Here is a 14,475-nt window from a genome sequence, read left to right on the forward strand (position 1 = left end):
GACAGCTCTCAAATGGGGTCCTTTACAACAAAGTACAAATCATAATCCAGCTAAGCTTATACAAATGGGTGTCCACTCTCTCTCTAGCCTCTTCTCTTCTTTTTTTTTCTAAAGGCGACAGTTATTTCAACTATCAATTATACATATCTACTCTTCAAACTCACTCCCTGATAGAAATTTTCAATTCTGCTATTCGATTTAACTATGGGTGAAGAAGAAGCCAAGAAAGTGGAAACTGCTGGAGATGTTGCGGAGGAGAAAGCCATCGTGTTATCAACTCTACCTCCTTCTGAAGAATTGGAAGACAAACCTGATGATTCCAAAGCTCTTGCCATCGTCGAACCCGAAACTAGTACTTAATCTCTTCTTACTTTGTATCTGTGTTTTCTGTTTAGCTGTTTTATCTGACTGAATTTCCTGTTTGCTTTGAATTTTGAGAGAAGTGATGTCCTCTAATTAAGTAGAATATGGGAAATGAATAGACTGTCTGTTTCTCTGTTTGTTTGGAAAATCGAACTCTCATCAACAAGTTGAAAGTTTAGATATTCCAACAACTAAACTTTTAAGATTCCTTTTGTCTTGAATCATATCTACTCTTCGTTTTAAGGGAAAAAAGAATGTCCAGAAAGTACTCTAGAATTCACCAATTCCCTTTTGTGATTCTGTAGAATATTTGTATATTTCGGTAAGGGGTTCTGTAGAAATATATGTTTGATTGAATTCACACAGTTTCTGATTCTGAAAGGGGTTTTATCAGATGTCAGGAGTTATCTTTGTATGTCCGAACATGACTGGATAATAACTAGTAGTGTTATAGGCGGTTCAAAACTGAACCAAAACCAATGATTCGAATAAAAAAAAAGTTACCGACGGTTCCCGACTTTCTCCGCTTTCCGCAACCGTAACCACTTGTCATTCCGATTATGCACTGGTAGTGAATTGATAGCGGTAATAAGTCCGGATCGAGTGATTTGTCGATAAAGGATTATTGATTATTTGTTTTGGTAAAAGTTTTATTTTTTTAATATCGAGGTTATCGGTTTTTAAATGTTTGAGGTTTTTTCTTAACGGTTTAACCGATGTACGCCATTTTCAAGCGTCCTTGTGAAGCGTGCGTCATCTCTTGTCTGAATTGAAGGCATCTCAATTACTACCTAAGGGCTCTCCGACCTTGGTTTATGTCTGATTCAATTCTCCCCGGCTTCCTTCCACCACAGAGCAAGCCAGTTTGGTCAACACCTTTCTTTTCCACCTGTTTCAGAGCCCTCTTTTCATCTAACTAAAAATATCGTATAAAGAAGAGGGTGCTTCTCAGCATCAGTTGGGGGTGGGGTCGCTATAGTGGCTAGGGTGAGTTTTCCTACACGGCTGGATCGGGAGCGTAGAAAAAGCACCTATTTCTGTACCAGTTCCGGAAGAGCGAAGAAAAAGGGGATGTTTTGTTAATAGGAACAAATAGGTGTTTATAGCCGGCTTTCTATGGAAAACTCGAGACTCTTTAGAATTGTGAATTTCTAGTTATCACACGCACTTGGTGCGCTTGGCAGAGAGAGAAAGGAAAAGAAGTAGTTTCAAAAGGAGACTCCACCTAGCTAGCGCGCTCCTTACCTCAATGCTACACTTCGGCAGCTACGAACTAAGACGCTTCAGAAGAAAAGCTACATCCACTACCTGCATTCACCCTGACCTCTTCGTTCGGACAGGGTAAGAGAGGAGTCTCTTTTTGCAAAGAGGCAACCTATAACTTGATGTTAGAACTTGACCTGAACTTGTTGGTCAAAAATTCCTAATCCATTTTCTGAAATGGCTCGTCCAAATTCGAGTCCAGCCACAATCATTATTAATTCGCCTGGGAGGAGTTCAACCGTTCGAACAAAGCAATTCCTGCCAAGATGACGGATCTTGCTTTTTCTACGCTCTTTACCTTAGTTACTGGAGGGTTTCGGGGAAAACCAATGTGAGGTTTGGCTAGGTAACATAATGGAAATGTATCGGACTGCAAATCCTAGAATGACGGTTCGACCCCGTCCTTGGCCTCGAGGAGTGGTGAGCAGCACGGAACTTGTTTCAATCAAATGGCATAGTATTAGGGTAGGAGGCTTTCCTTTGTTATAGAAATCCACAGTCTATCGTGCAGTTGATGGTATCATTTTGGACTAGTTTCCAGGCATACGCCAACGGAATTTCCTCCTGCGGGCTACGTTCGAACGAAACGAGAGTAAGGCTTTCTCCACGAAAGAACAAACTGACTACTTGGAGAGGGGTGCCTCGTGAACCGAATGTCTCACCTGGCGACTCCAGACTTGAGTCCCGGAACCACAGCCATTCAACGGGATTCGAAGGAAGCCAATGCTGGAGGAAGTGAATCAATCATAAGAGGTTGTTAAAAAAGGTCTGTTGCTTGCCCATCGAATGATCAAAGCTAAAAGCTTTAGGCGCCTGTTAGAGCTCTCTTCAACCTGTTCATGGCTAGATCATCGGTTTCGGATCAAATAGGAAGAACTAGAAGATTCCACCTCTGGAAAGCGCCTACACCTAACCTCTGATCTATCAATGGAAAGATCTCAACCTTGACTTTCACTAATTGAATAGTGATCTCTGTTTGCGCACATTGGAGAAAGTGCTCTGCTAGTGAAATCGGTCCATTAACACCTATAATTGTTTCAACCAAGGCCGAGCACTCTTCTCGAATTTTTGAATGAATAGAGGGTTCAGGTGAAGCAGAGGAGTCGGGGGAACCCGTAGGAAGGGGGACGACCCACCGAATTCACATCAGAAATCGCCTCTCTGCGCAAGCGTAGAGACTTCGGTCGACGGAGGAGTCGGTGGTGGTGGAGAACATATTACGGCGAGAAGCGGCTCTTTCACGCTTTGCCTTCAACCAAGCCTTTCCATTCCAAAATCGAGTCTTCAAATTGTTCATTTGAAAAAATTGAAACCCTTCTTATTGGACGATCATGATACTTCCCAAAAATCGAAATTCTTGATCAATGGAGGAACAATATCACCATTTTTGTTAAATAAGATACCAAAGTGGATGATTGACTCATTCCGTGGATTTGTTGTGCGAAGAGTGCGTTATGACCCGCGGCCGCTTGCTTGGTGGGGGCGGCTCCTCCGTTGTGGGTAAACGGGAAACCCGACTCTACGAACTCGAGGAAAGGCTACACAGCAGTAGTAGGGACGTTAAGACCGGAGCTTTTTGTAGTGCTAGCAGGAATGCATGGTTCTAAAGATGAAATCTCAAAATGGTACTAAAGATTAGGCAGAAGAAGAACTATAACTAGAATTTTGTGCCCCTCACCTTGTACCAAGAAGCAAGTTCAGAACATAAGGATAATGGGCTCGTCTATTATAAGTTATTAGTTTACAGAGCTATCTCAGATATCTCGAGTAAGGAGACGGGACGAGTTTGATAGTTAAATGGGAATCCGATAGTTCTACCAGCTTGGGAGGAGGAGTCGAAACTTTCTGCGGTTGCCATGTCTAACCCTTCGATGATAACTTAATAAATTATATTTATATCATTCAGTATATAGTGTCCTTGACATAAGTTTAGTTTCGTACTTTCATTTCTGACTATCTCAAACTTTTGGTTATTCCACAAGGTGTTAGTGTTTGCTTTTAAGAAAGATACATCTGTCAACTTATGTGCATGGTTCATTTGGTTTGTCACCTTATTTCCAAGTGATTTTCAATGATTTTGTTGTGTAAAATCTTAACGGTTAAATTAATAACTAATTCAATAATGATCAAAAACCGATAAATCGATATCTTAATGGTTTTATAACGATTTAATTAGCATGTCTTCAAACCGATAATTGATAACTCGAATCGATAAACTGAAACAACCGATATGCAGGTCTAGTACTAATATATTGAAAATTTTAGTTATCAAAACCTTTTACTTGTGGTACTCCTCTAATTTTACCAATCTATGGTGTTTGTGGTAATCTGTTGGCTATTTTAATGATCATCATAACTTTATTTCGGATGACTCAATTTTTTTGCTTCCTCCCTTTCTTTAACTTACAATTTTTCCATGTTAAAGCAATATCCTAGTAGATCTTCTCCAGCAGTCTATACCCTATACTGCCTTAAGAGTTCAGTATAGTCTTTCTCTAACATCTTTATGCCAATTTTATGTCCTTGGCAGAAGCGCTGATACCTGTTGAGAAAAAGGGATCTATAGGCAGAGGTACTTAGGATTGTTTTACCGTGTTATACATTTTTTTCTTCTTAATCACTCCACAGCTCAATGAAAACTAATTTGCATATATAATCTTCAGATGCAACTCTTGCCCGATTAACGGCCGAGAAGAGATTGTCACTGATTAAAGCATGGGAAGAAAGTGAGAAATCAAAAGCTGAAAACAAGTATGTTCTGAAATTGTGCATTCTCATATACATGCTGAGGTGCTAGAACTACAAAGTGATTGAATATTGAATTTAGCATACCTCAATTACTTGTCTTGAAGCCATTTTATCAGTTATTACTTGGAGTGATATTATCAACTGTATGGCAGTTGTTTCACTTGGTTATGGCATTTGGACCGTCAAACATTGATGATTTTCTAGGCTTTGCTATTTAGTTCTTGATGGATAAGAAGGGATTGAAGGTAGAATTCAATCATTTATGTGTAAATGATTTAATGGAGTATGAATTGCCGTTAAGATGATCTTGGCAGTTTATATATTTCATTACCTATGTTGCTCAACTATTTTGCTATATATAAATTTTGTGAAACGTGAACTGAAATCAGTTAAATTGTCTGTAACCTATTTATACGTTGCAATAGTTGCACAACCATGGAGTATGAGGTGCAGATTGTTGGTAAGTTTTTTTTTGCAAAACACTGTTAATTTCTTGGAATCTGAGAAGCCCCTGCTTTGCTATCGTAGTTTTTATATTCAGTAATGAGTACAATTTGAGACCAAAGATTTAAGGTTTTTTAGCCGGATTACAGGATATAAATTTCACTACAGTTGGTAATTTGAATCTGTTTTTTCCCACTTTGTTGACAGAGCTCAGAAAAAGATGTCTGAAATTCTTGCATGGGAGAACAGCAAGAAAGCAAGCTTGGAGGCTGAGCTAAAAAGGTCTGAGGTGAGAAGTCATTCTTCTATTTTGCTACGTGCCATAATCTATCGAGTTATTATGGTTGCATTCTCTGGTGATTTTGTTATTATAAGTCCAAGAGGGATCTCATAATACCACAAAGGTTCTGTTTGGTTGTCTTTAGCTCAATAATATTCTAACATCCCCCTATATCCTGTTCTTCAGTGAAAAGAAATGCTACATGCTTGATTTACAGGATATAATTTTCAGGGCAGTCAACGAATAATGCTCTTGGACTAATCATGTGTAGTTGTTCACTTTACATTTTATTTGACGGTTCTGTTTGATATTAACTAATACAAGCCATATGTGTTGATGCTTCAAAATCCATATCCTTGTCTTGTGAACTCATCTTAGAGCTCCTTCAATAACCATATTTGTGGTTGTATTTTAGCTTCCGAAATTCATAATTACAGTTGTTTTAACCTTACACATCGCAGGAGAAATTGTTGAAAAAGAAGGCTGAGTACATTGAGAAACTGAAAAACAAGATTGCTCTAGCCCACAAGTCAGCAGAAGAAAAAAGAGCGATAACTGAAGCTAAACGTGGAGAAGATCTTCTTATCGCAGAGGAGATGGCAGCAAAATGTCGGGCTACTGGAACTTCTCCAAAGAAACCGCTCCTTGGATGTTTTTGAAGTGGAAAATGCCTGCCAGATCTGCATCACTGGTTATAAAAGTCATATAGTGAAGTTTGTGGATTGGAAATTTCTTTGCATTAGAAACATTGTGTGTTTATACCTTGTGGAATTTATTGCTTTCGTTATTACGAGTGCATAACAATGTATTCGAGTGTACATAAAACGCTGGAGAAATTAACTCTGGAATTGTATGGAAAGAGCTTAAAGGAAACCTACTATATTAGCAATGTGGCCAACTCCAAAAGAAGCCTCTTTTATTCAAAAGATTTGAAATCAGACACTATATATGAATCCCTTGTTACGAAGGTTGTCGTGTGCTCATCGCGATTGTCAATTACTGCAGAAAGTTACAGGCTTACAGCTACAGTATCACGTTTAAGGGGAAATTTATTCGGCCTTGAACGCTTCAAAGCAGCTTCATGCTTCAATTATGTGCTGGTCAACCAAAATGGAGGGTTTAACGGCATCTCCAATCCTAACACCAAATGCTAGCATCAAATTTGGTATAAATCAATTTCAACCTATTGCACTAAATTTTACATCAAAAAAAAAAACCTTTTTTTCTTTTTTTATTATTATATTATTATTTCTTATTTCATAAAACAAATTTTTTTCTAAAATACATTCACTATATATAATTTTTATATTGTTTCAAATTATAGTCATTTAATATAAAATTATTTTATATCATAAGTTTTTAAATAATATAAATTGCTACAAAATATTACATATTATACATAATAATGGATAACACAAATAAAAGTAAAATTATTAACTAAATATAATTTAAATAAACATTACAAAATTGAAAAAATTATTTTAAGTTCTACATGAATATTCAATTTTCAAGATCACTACGGTGCTCCCATAAATGCTCTATTAATGCATTACGTAGTTCAAAATGAGCTTCTTTGTCCTTGATTTTTTGATGTCGAGATTTTTTATTTTTGCATATTTAATTTTTATCAAGGTTAATTGTACTTACATCCAATTCAAATTTATAGTATAATTAACATAAATTTAATTTCAAAAAAATTCAAGTAAAGGAAAATAATATATAAAAAAATTAAAATTTTTAATCTAAAATTAATATTATAAAAATATTTCATAAAATTAATAAAACGTTTTAATTAAAACATACCAATTTATATAATATTTAATTAAAAGTATTGTATAATAAAATAATAATAAAGGACAATTGGTGCTACACTATTCACACACCAAATTTGGTGCAAAATTTGGCATGGATTGGAGAAACTTTGCACCAAATTTTACACCAAATATAGCATTTGGTGTAAAATTTGGCATGAGTTGTTTGGATGAAATTATTTTAAATAACTTATAAATTGAAAACTGATTATAAGTTAAAAAAAAATAAGTAGGTACATTCCAACTTAATTTTTTTGACCTATAAGTTCTTTTCAATTTATAAGTTGCTTAAAATAAATCCATCCAAACAAACCCAGATATTTATTGGGGCCTATTTTAAGCACAAAATGTCTATAAGTTGACCAGTCAAACACTCAAAAAGCTGAAAACAACTTATAAGTAACTTATAAGTCAATCCAAACAGCTCTAATTCTGCGACTTTCAATTCAGTTCATTGTGTTGAATAGAGATGTCAAAATGGGTTTGGCCGGTTCAACCCAACCCTTGTATTAAGTGGGGTTGGGCTAAAAAAATTTAGTCCATTTAGGAACGAGGCTTTTTAGCTGAGCCTCATTTGGTCCGACAGCCTCATAGGCTCAATCCATGAGCCTCATAGGCCAGCCCGTGGATCGTGAATTTTAAAAATATTTATTATATATGCTTTAAGTAGTGTTTTATTTTAACAAATCTTCATCAACTAGGCAATTGAAGTTATTATAACTATGAATCTTTGACTTTTTTTACTTTTGTGTTTATGCCTAATTTTTTGTTTCTTCTTTCTTTTCTAGTTTACGAAAAAGTGATCTGGTAATGTATATTGTTATGATGAATTTTATGATTGTTAACTGTTGACTGTTGTATATTGCTTATTTTATTTTTTTGTAAGTATTCCATTAAAGTATGTGAAACTCATGAACATGTGAATTTTTGACGTATTGGTGTTGTATTGATCAATGTTCGATAGTGTTTCTAAGAGGCCAATGTTATTCATCCGGTCAACCCATCCCAATCTGTAGCCCGCTTAAAGCTTGGTTGGGATGCTATTTTATATGTCCTTTAGTTAAAATGGTCAGTCCGTCCTAATCCATTTAACTCGCTAGCCCTTTAGGATTGGATTGGGCCAGCCCATTTTGACAACTCTAATGTTGAATATGTCAGTTATTAAAGGACTTAAAATTAGATTGGACTTAACTGCCCCTAATTCAATGTTCTTATTCTTTCTCAATTTGTCCAACCAAGAATTATAGCTAATGTTTGGCTCTAAATTCCCAAATATTTTTGGCCACAATTTTTTTCAAATTTTGATGAAATTTCAAAAAATATTATTTTATACCTGTAAGTTCTAAAAATTATTTTAAATAATCATAAGTTTGTATTATCATTTTATAATGAACATGTTTCATTAAAAAAAATTATAACATAATTGATAACAATCAACAACAATAAAACAACAATATAGGCAAGAACAATACATTAATCGAATTAAAAACAAATTATTCTTTTTTTTCAATCTTGTCACTCAAACTATTCTTTTCTGGATGACGTAATAACAAACTATTCTTTTATAAAATATTCCCACATTCTAAGAACAATCACTTCCGGCAAGCTTTCATTTCTAGATCAGATGACCGAGAAGACGAAATAATATTATTACTCTGAGTCGATGATTCATCATTTTCATCAACGATCATATCACTTTCATATTCATTGAATATTTCATCACTGCTTTGATATTCACGCAAAACATTATGTAATACGACACAAGCAATTACTATTTTCACCTGCATTTCTAAGTCATAGTTATTCATGCCTTATCGTAATATTCTGAATCTACTTTTCTACACACCAAATATTCTTTCAATTACACTACGCAAAGAGGCATGTCTATAGTTAAATAGTTCTTTGCCATTCTTAGGCTCTCTTTCACTTCCCATGTAGTCTTGCAAATAATATCGCACTCCTTTAATAGAAATATGGTTGTTGGCTCATTGAGAGAAGTTTCATTAAAGAGAGTCGGTGGATATTTTTATAGATAAATTTTATTTAAGAGGGATTAATGGTATGTGTTGATCATATTAATGGAGTAAGTTGGTGGAAAAATATTAGTTGGAATTAACAAATAATTGGTGATTTTATAAAATATAAAAGTCTCAAGTTCCCAAGTCTAATTTTTTTAGAACTTGAAAACTTGGGGATTTTTCCAAATATATTCGCCAAGTAATGACAAATCGTATGGACAAACACAAGTTCTCAAATATTTTTTAAGGTTTTCCTAAAAGCTACTTGGGGTCAAAAGCTTACTTAGTTTTTTCTAGAATTTGGGAGCTTGAAATGTTTGCCAAATATATTTGTCAAGTAATGACAAATTATATAGTCAAACACATCCCAATTTTTTTTCAATTTTTTCCCAAAAATTACTTGGGGCCAAATGTCACCATAAGATCATATGTTAGTGAAATGTCACCATTGATGAACCTTTTAACGTAACATCCTAAACATCATATCATTTCGAAAGGTTAAATCACACGCATTGTAATATGCTCCTATCAAAATTGTCGTAAACATAGAGGCCTGCTAAGATACTCTTTAAAGTTGGATCTGACGTTTTATATTTGCTAATAGTACTAATCCTTCTTTCTGCCTTCTATGCAAGGGCTACCAATTCTCATCTCTCATTTTAATACACTATTAAAGATACAATGATTCTAGACTTTTTTATAAACAAGAAAAGAAATGGCGTGGATGCTAATACATAATGGTAAAATAGTGACTAACTCAAGCATCTATCATTCTGAAGAAAACAGTGATAGAGCTATGACAGTGGAAGCGTACACAAGATCCCAAAATCTACATTATGCATTTAGATAACATAAACTAAATTCATAAAATCAAATTATGCTTCAGTGGCGCAGTATATTTTTTTGTGATATCAAAAACGAGTGAATCATTTGTGAGCGGTTGCTCCTTTTTATTCACGTTTTTCAACATATAGTTGGAGACGTGAGGGAGTATTTTTCTCAACTGAAAAATTCCCCACGTTTCAAGGACAGAAACATGTCCAGAAGCTCAGTAGAAAAAACTTTTTACTGCTTCTTGAATACTCCTTTTATTTTCCAAAATATATAATTAATTTGGTATAGTAGGGACCACATATTTAATAGTAGAGGCTTCCAATTATGACATTAATTCGTAAATGAGTGAATTAATTCTACCATAATAAATTACAGATTATTCTACAAAAAAATTCGTAATTGCACTCCTCGGTTTAATTTCAAAATTCAACATTAAATCTTATTTAACTCCCCATATTAGAATTACCGTTACCAATCAATTAAATTAAATCTCTAATAATCTAATACGTTGATTAATTTAATCCTTTATTACTTTATTTAATTTATTTCATGTGATAGATATATATAATCCACCTGCAGGATTTTCACATGAAAACTTATTAGCATTCATTAAGGGGTATCATGAATCTCAGGATCGAGATATGAATTCTATCAACTAATTATTATTTCACAAATATGATTTGTTATCGTCCAATCTATCAGGAATATATTGACCCACAATAGGGTCTCACCTTTTGACATATCAAGATGATAAACAAATTGTGTTGATCATAGTAACTATCTCAAGATTAAGAGTATAAGTACATTTAATAATTTTGAGAAGATGTTATATAAATATTCAGAACATAAACAAGCTTCTATAATTGATCCGTTCAATTCACACAGAAAGCATACTAGCACAAGAAATTTGAATGGAACTATTCCCATAATCAAGATCAAATTATATCTAATCTCATGCTACAACCATCAATATGTTTATCCAACTTTATGTTGATTGTGAACATATATTTATAACATTTAAGGACCGACAATTTTAATATTTCGTGTATGAGACAAAAGACTCAACACACTAAATCGTCTACTACATATGTAAATAATACACATGTTGGCACAATGATCTATTCAATAGGAATTTTATTGAATCAAATAAATAAAATAACCAGTCTTTACATAATAATAAAAACATAATACTATAGGTAAACCACATGGTTAATGGTATATCCTAACAATCTCCCACTTAGACTTATAGCTATGTGTTCACAACTCTAACGCCCATTCCTTCCACATGCTTATTAAAAGCCTTCTGTGTCAAACTCTTTGTAAACAGATCCGCCAAATTGTTCTTCGACTCAATTTTCAAAACTCTCACATCAATCCTTTGAGTTATGTCTCGAATTAAGTGATTTTTTCTCTCAATGCATTTGCTTCTTTTATGACTTCGTGGTTTTTTCAAGTTTGGAACCGCACCACTATTATCACAATAAAGCGTGAGTGGTGCTTGAGCTGAAGGAACCACTCCAAGCTCTTTCAGAAAGTTTTCGAGCCAAATAACCTCCTTAGTTGTCTCTGATGCACCTACATATTCGGCTTTCATAGTTGAATCAACAACACATGTTTGTTTGATGCTTCTCCAACTTATGGCTCCACCTCCTAAAGTAAACACATATCCTGAGGTTGATTTTCTAGAGTCTCTATCTGATTGAAAATCTGAATCTGTATACCCAATAGGCAAAAGATTAGTTGAGTGGAAAAATAACATGTAATTCTTAGTCCTTTTCAGGTACTTGATTATATTTTTTTACTGCAATCCAATGTTCTTGCCTAGAGTTAGATTGGAATCTGCTAACCATATCAACATCAAAGCAGATATCAGACCTAGTTCATAACATTGCATACACGAGATTCTCCTACTGTAGAAGCATAAGAGATCATCTTCATTCTCTCTATCTCATCAGGCGTTTTAGGAGACTGATCCTTTGATAGAGAAATCTCATGTATAAAAGGAAGAGATCCCTTTTTGAAATTTTGCATGATATATAAAGGCATTACTAACAATTGAAAGCATTGGATAACGACGACTCTCGCCAAAAGATGTCTGAGTTGTACTTAATTAGTATTATTGAGGTAATTTATTTGCAGTTTGAGACTTGATTAGAAATACAATATATGTTTTCTTATAGATATTTATGTTTGCATTTTCAGATTAGAATTTAGATAAAAAAATTATGAAAAATATATATTTAAAATAAGTAGACCGACCTACAACCCGCATAAAATTGAGTTGTGCTGACCATTTAATACCCCTTATCATGGTGAGTTGGTCCAGTCCAGCCCATCAAATTCCAACGTTTATATGGGCTAGGCCCGAGTGTGCTTGGATTGGACAATATTGATAGCTCTAGTGTTAACTAGTTCAATCTCCTTATTTTATGTAGAATGTTGATTAAACACAAAATATAAGAATTTTTATTTTTAAAAACTTTTGATATGAAATATATCATAAATATTCATGGATAAAAATTTAAAAGAATTAAAAGTAAATTATTTATCAAATATCGAAAATGTGATTATTTTTAGTATATTTTTTTTTTTAAAAAAGGGTCTGTTAGTCCATTTGCCACTAGATAAACAAACCCTATCGCCCGTTTCATCAGTCAACACACACACACCGCTTTGTTTGTGTCGCCCATTTTCAAGATACTTTCCCAGTCAAAATCCCTTCTGAGTCGGAGAAAATATGGCCCTACAACTATGGGATGCCTTGAAAGATTCAATCACCGCATACACGGGTCTATCTCCTGCAACTTTTTTCACAGTTGTTGCTTTGGCTCTTGCTTTCTACTATGTTGTCTCGGGGTTTTTCGGCTCATCTGATCATGGTCATCATCAAAGGTCCAGAGACTTTGAGGAACAGACACAGGCTTTGCCCCCTCCTGTTCAACTTGGAGAAGTCACTGAAGAGGAGTTGAAGAACTATGATGGGTCTGATCCCAGCAAACCTTTGTTGATGGCTATTAAGGGTCAGATCTATGATGTTTCTCAGAGCAGGTATTCTTCTTAATCTGCAAGTATTTTAAAGCTATTTTCCCTTCTGGGTGTGTGGTATTTTGGCATTATCTTCAGTTTCTGTTTTATGCTTTTGGATTTTTGGAATGATTTGCTTTTGGGTGTGGGTTTTCCCTTTCTTGATTGTGAATTTATGTGATGGAAAAGTTCAAAACCTTATATTCACCTTTAAGCTCTTATGGAAAAGCATAAGAATTTTTTGGTGATTTGTTGGAAAGTTTCAACCTTTACTTTATGACTATTTCAAGTACTATGAATTGCTTTTTGTTTGTACTTAGCTGAAAAAAGAGTGATATTTTCTCAAGTTCTCTGGATTTGAAGTCTTGCATGTTACACGCCATTACCTAATATTCTTGATTTGGTATGAAAATTTGTGTAATTTGGACTGATGTGTATCTACTCTCACTTCTTACTTTTGGTGCATGACTAGATGGGGAAGTCTTTGGATGAAATGTTTCTTTTTCCCGATGTTACCGAATGTCCATTAAGTGTGCAACTTTGCTGGTTAGGTGGCGGTTCTAGTCGAAGGGCGAGACTGATTCAAAGGGCTTATAGATTTCTTAGGTTTAATTCCTCAAGATAGCAAAGGTGACCTGTGTGTGATTCTTAGACAAGTGACTTGAGTTCTACATGTTTAATTCAAACAGCTTTGCGATCATCACCTTTTGGATAGTAATCAACTAGTCTTCTTAATCAATGTATTCATTCTTATTTTGTTGCGGTTTTGGGGAGACAGAAGACATATTACGTTTGTTGTTTATCTAGTTTTATGTACGTCCAGTAAAGTCCGGTTGGAGTGGATAAATTGCTTAAGTTGAATTTTTAACTCTTGGATTTGGAAATGTTAAATTCATCCTTGTGCTTCTTTAAGCAGACAAATTGTTAAATGAAGATCCCATATAGAATTATGAGGTCAAATTGCTTTGTAAGTGGTTCTGTTCAGTCTCATGTACATTAAACTCATCCACAGCTATATCGCCTGATAGATCAAATATCTTGATACGAGTCTGAATAAGATCCTTCCTCAAATGTAAACCTAACATATCACGATCAACCATTAAGCTTTATGCAATGCTGAGGACTTGTCATTTTTCTGTAGTTTTTCTACAGTAGGTGCTGACACAACATCTTTGTGTTCAAATGTGTGTTCCTGCAGAATGTTCTATGGACCTGGGGGACCTTATGCATTGTTTGCTGGAAAGGATGCTAGTAGAGCTCTTGCCAAGCTGTCCTTTGAGGAAAAAGATCTCACAGGGGATATCTCTGGCCTTGGTGCATTTGAGCTTGATGCCTTGCAAGATTGGGAGTTCAAATTCATGAGCAAATATGTCAAAGTTGGGACTGTGAAGAAGGACTAATTGGGACAATTTTAGTTCAAGTGACAAGCTGAGAAGTGAGAACCAAAGGGAGAACTGCTTTGTGGAGATCTGAAATGCATAGCGCATCTGGTGCATTTGTTGATTATCTTGTGTCAGATGAGGCTCCTTAATTAGCAGTCAAGTTATAGTCTATATTTCTAAGTTGTTGAATGAAATAATGAACAAAGCTTTTCACTTCCTGTGTTTTATAGGTTTCTTACTGAGGTAATGCTTGATTTAGCTGAAAGGCATACCTTAATCTTGTCTAAACCAGTGCATCTCATGTTGCA

General features: G+C 34.7%; 2 protein-coding genes across 2 annotated transcripts; both read left to right on the forward strand.

Annotated features, from left to right (window-relative positions):
- Positions 1 to 66: 66 nt before the first annotated feature.
- Positions 67 to 5,978, forward strand: LOC129899096 (remorin-like). Its single transcript, XM_055973903.1, has 5 exons — positions 67 to 352; positions 4,157 to 4,198; positions 4,290 to 4,377; positions 5,026 to 5,107; positions 5,560 to 5,978. Exons 1-5 carry the CDS (start codon positions 205 to 207, stop codon positions 5,755 to 5,757), a joined length of 558 nt encoding a protein of 185 aa, XP_055829878.1. The 5' UTR covers positions 67 to 204; the 3' UTR covers positions 5,758 to 5,978.
- Positions 5,979 to 12,387: 6,409 nt separating this feature from the next.
- On the forward strand, positions 12,388 to 14,475 carry LOC129900947 (membrane steroid-binding protein 2-like). Its single transcript, XM_055976035.1, has 2 exons — positions 12,388 to 12,809; positions 13,984 to 14,475. The coding sequence occupies exons 1-2, from the start codon at positions 12,499 to 12,501 to the stop codon at positions 14,183 to 14,185; spliced, it is 513 nt and encodes a 170-aa protein (XP_055832010.1). The 5' UTR covers positions 12,388 to 12,498; the 3' UTR covers positions 14,186 to 14,475.

Source organism: Solanum dulcamara, chromosome 8, assembly GCF_947179165.1.
Source record: "Solanum dulcamara chromosome 8, daSolDulc1.2, whole genome shotgun sequence".
NCBI classification, from domain to species: Eukaryota; Viridiplantae; Streptophyta; class Magnoliopsida; order Solanales; family Solanaceae; genus Solanum; species Solanum dulcamara.

Coding starts and splice junctions, on each gene's coding strand:
- LOC129899096 (XM_055973903.1), top strand. CDS start 205: ATGGGTGAAGAAGAAGCCAAGAAAGTGGAAACTGCTGGAGATGTTGCG. Junction 4,199..4,289: donor AAAGGGATCTATAGGCAGAG/GTACTTAGGATT, acceptor TATAATCTTCAG/ATGCAACTCTTGCCCGATTA. Junction 5,108..5,559: donor CTGAGCTAAAAAGGTCTGAG/GTGAGAAGTCAT, acceptor TACACATCGCAG/GAGAAATTGTTGAAAAAGAA.
- LOC129900947 (XM_055976035.1), top strand. CDS start 12,499: ATGGCCCTACAACTATGGGATGCCTTGAAAGATTCAATCACCGCATAC. Junction 12,810..13,983: donor TATGATGTTTCTCAGAGCAG/GTATTCTTCTTA, acceptor GTGTTCCTGCAG/AATGTTCTATGGACCTGGGG.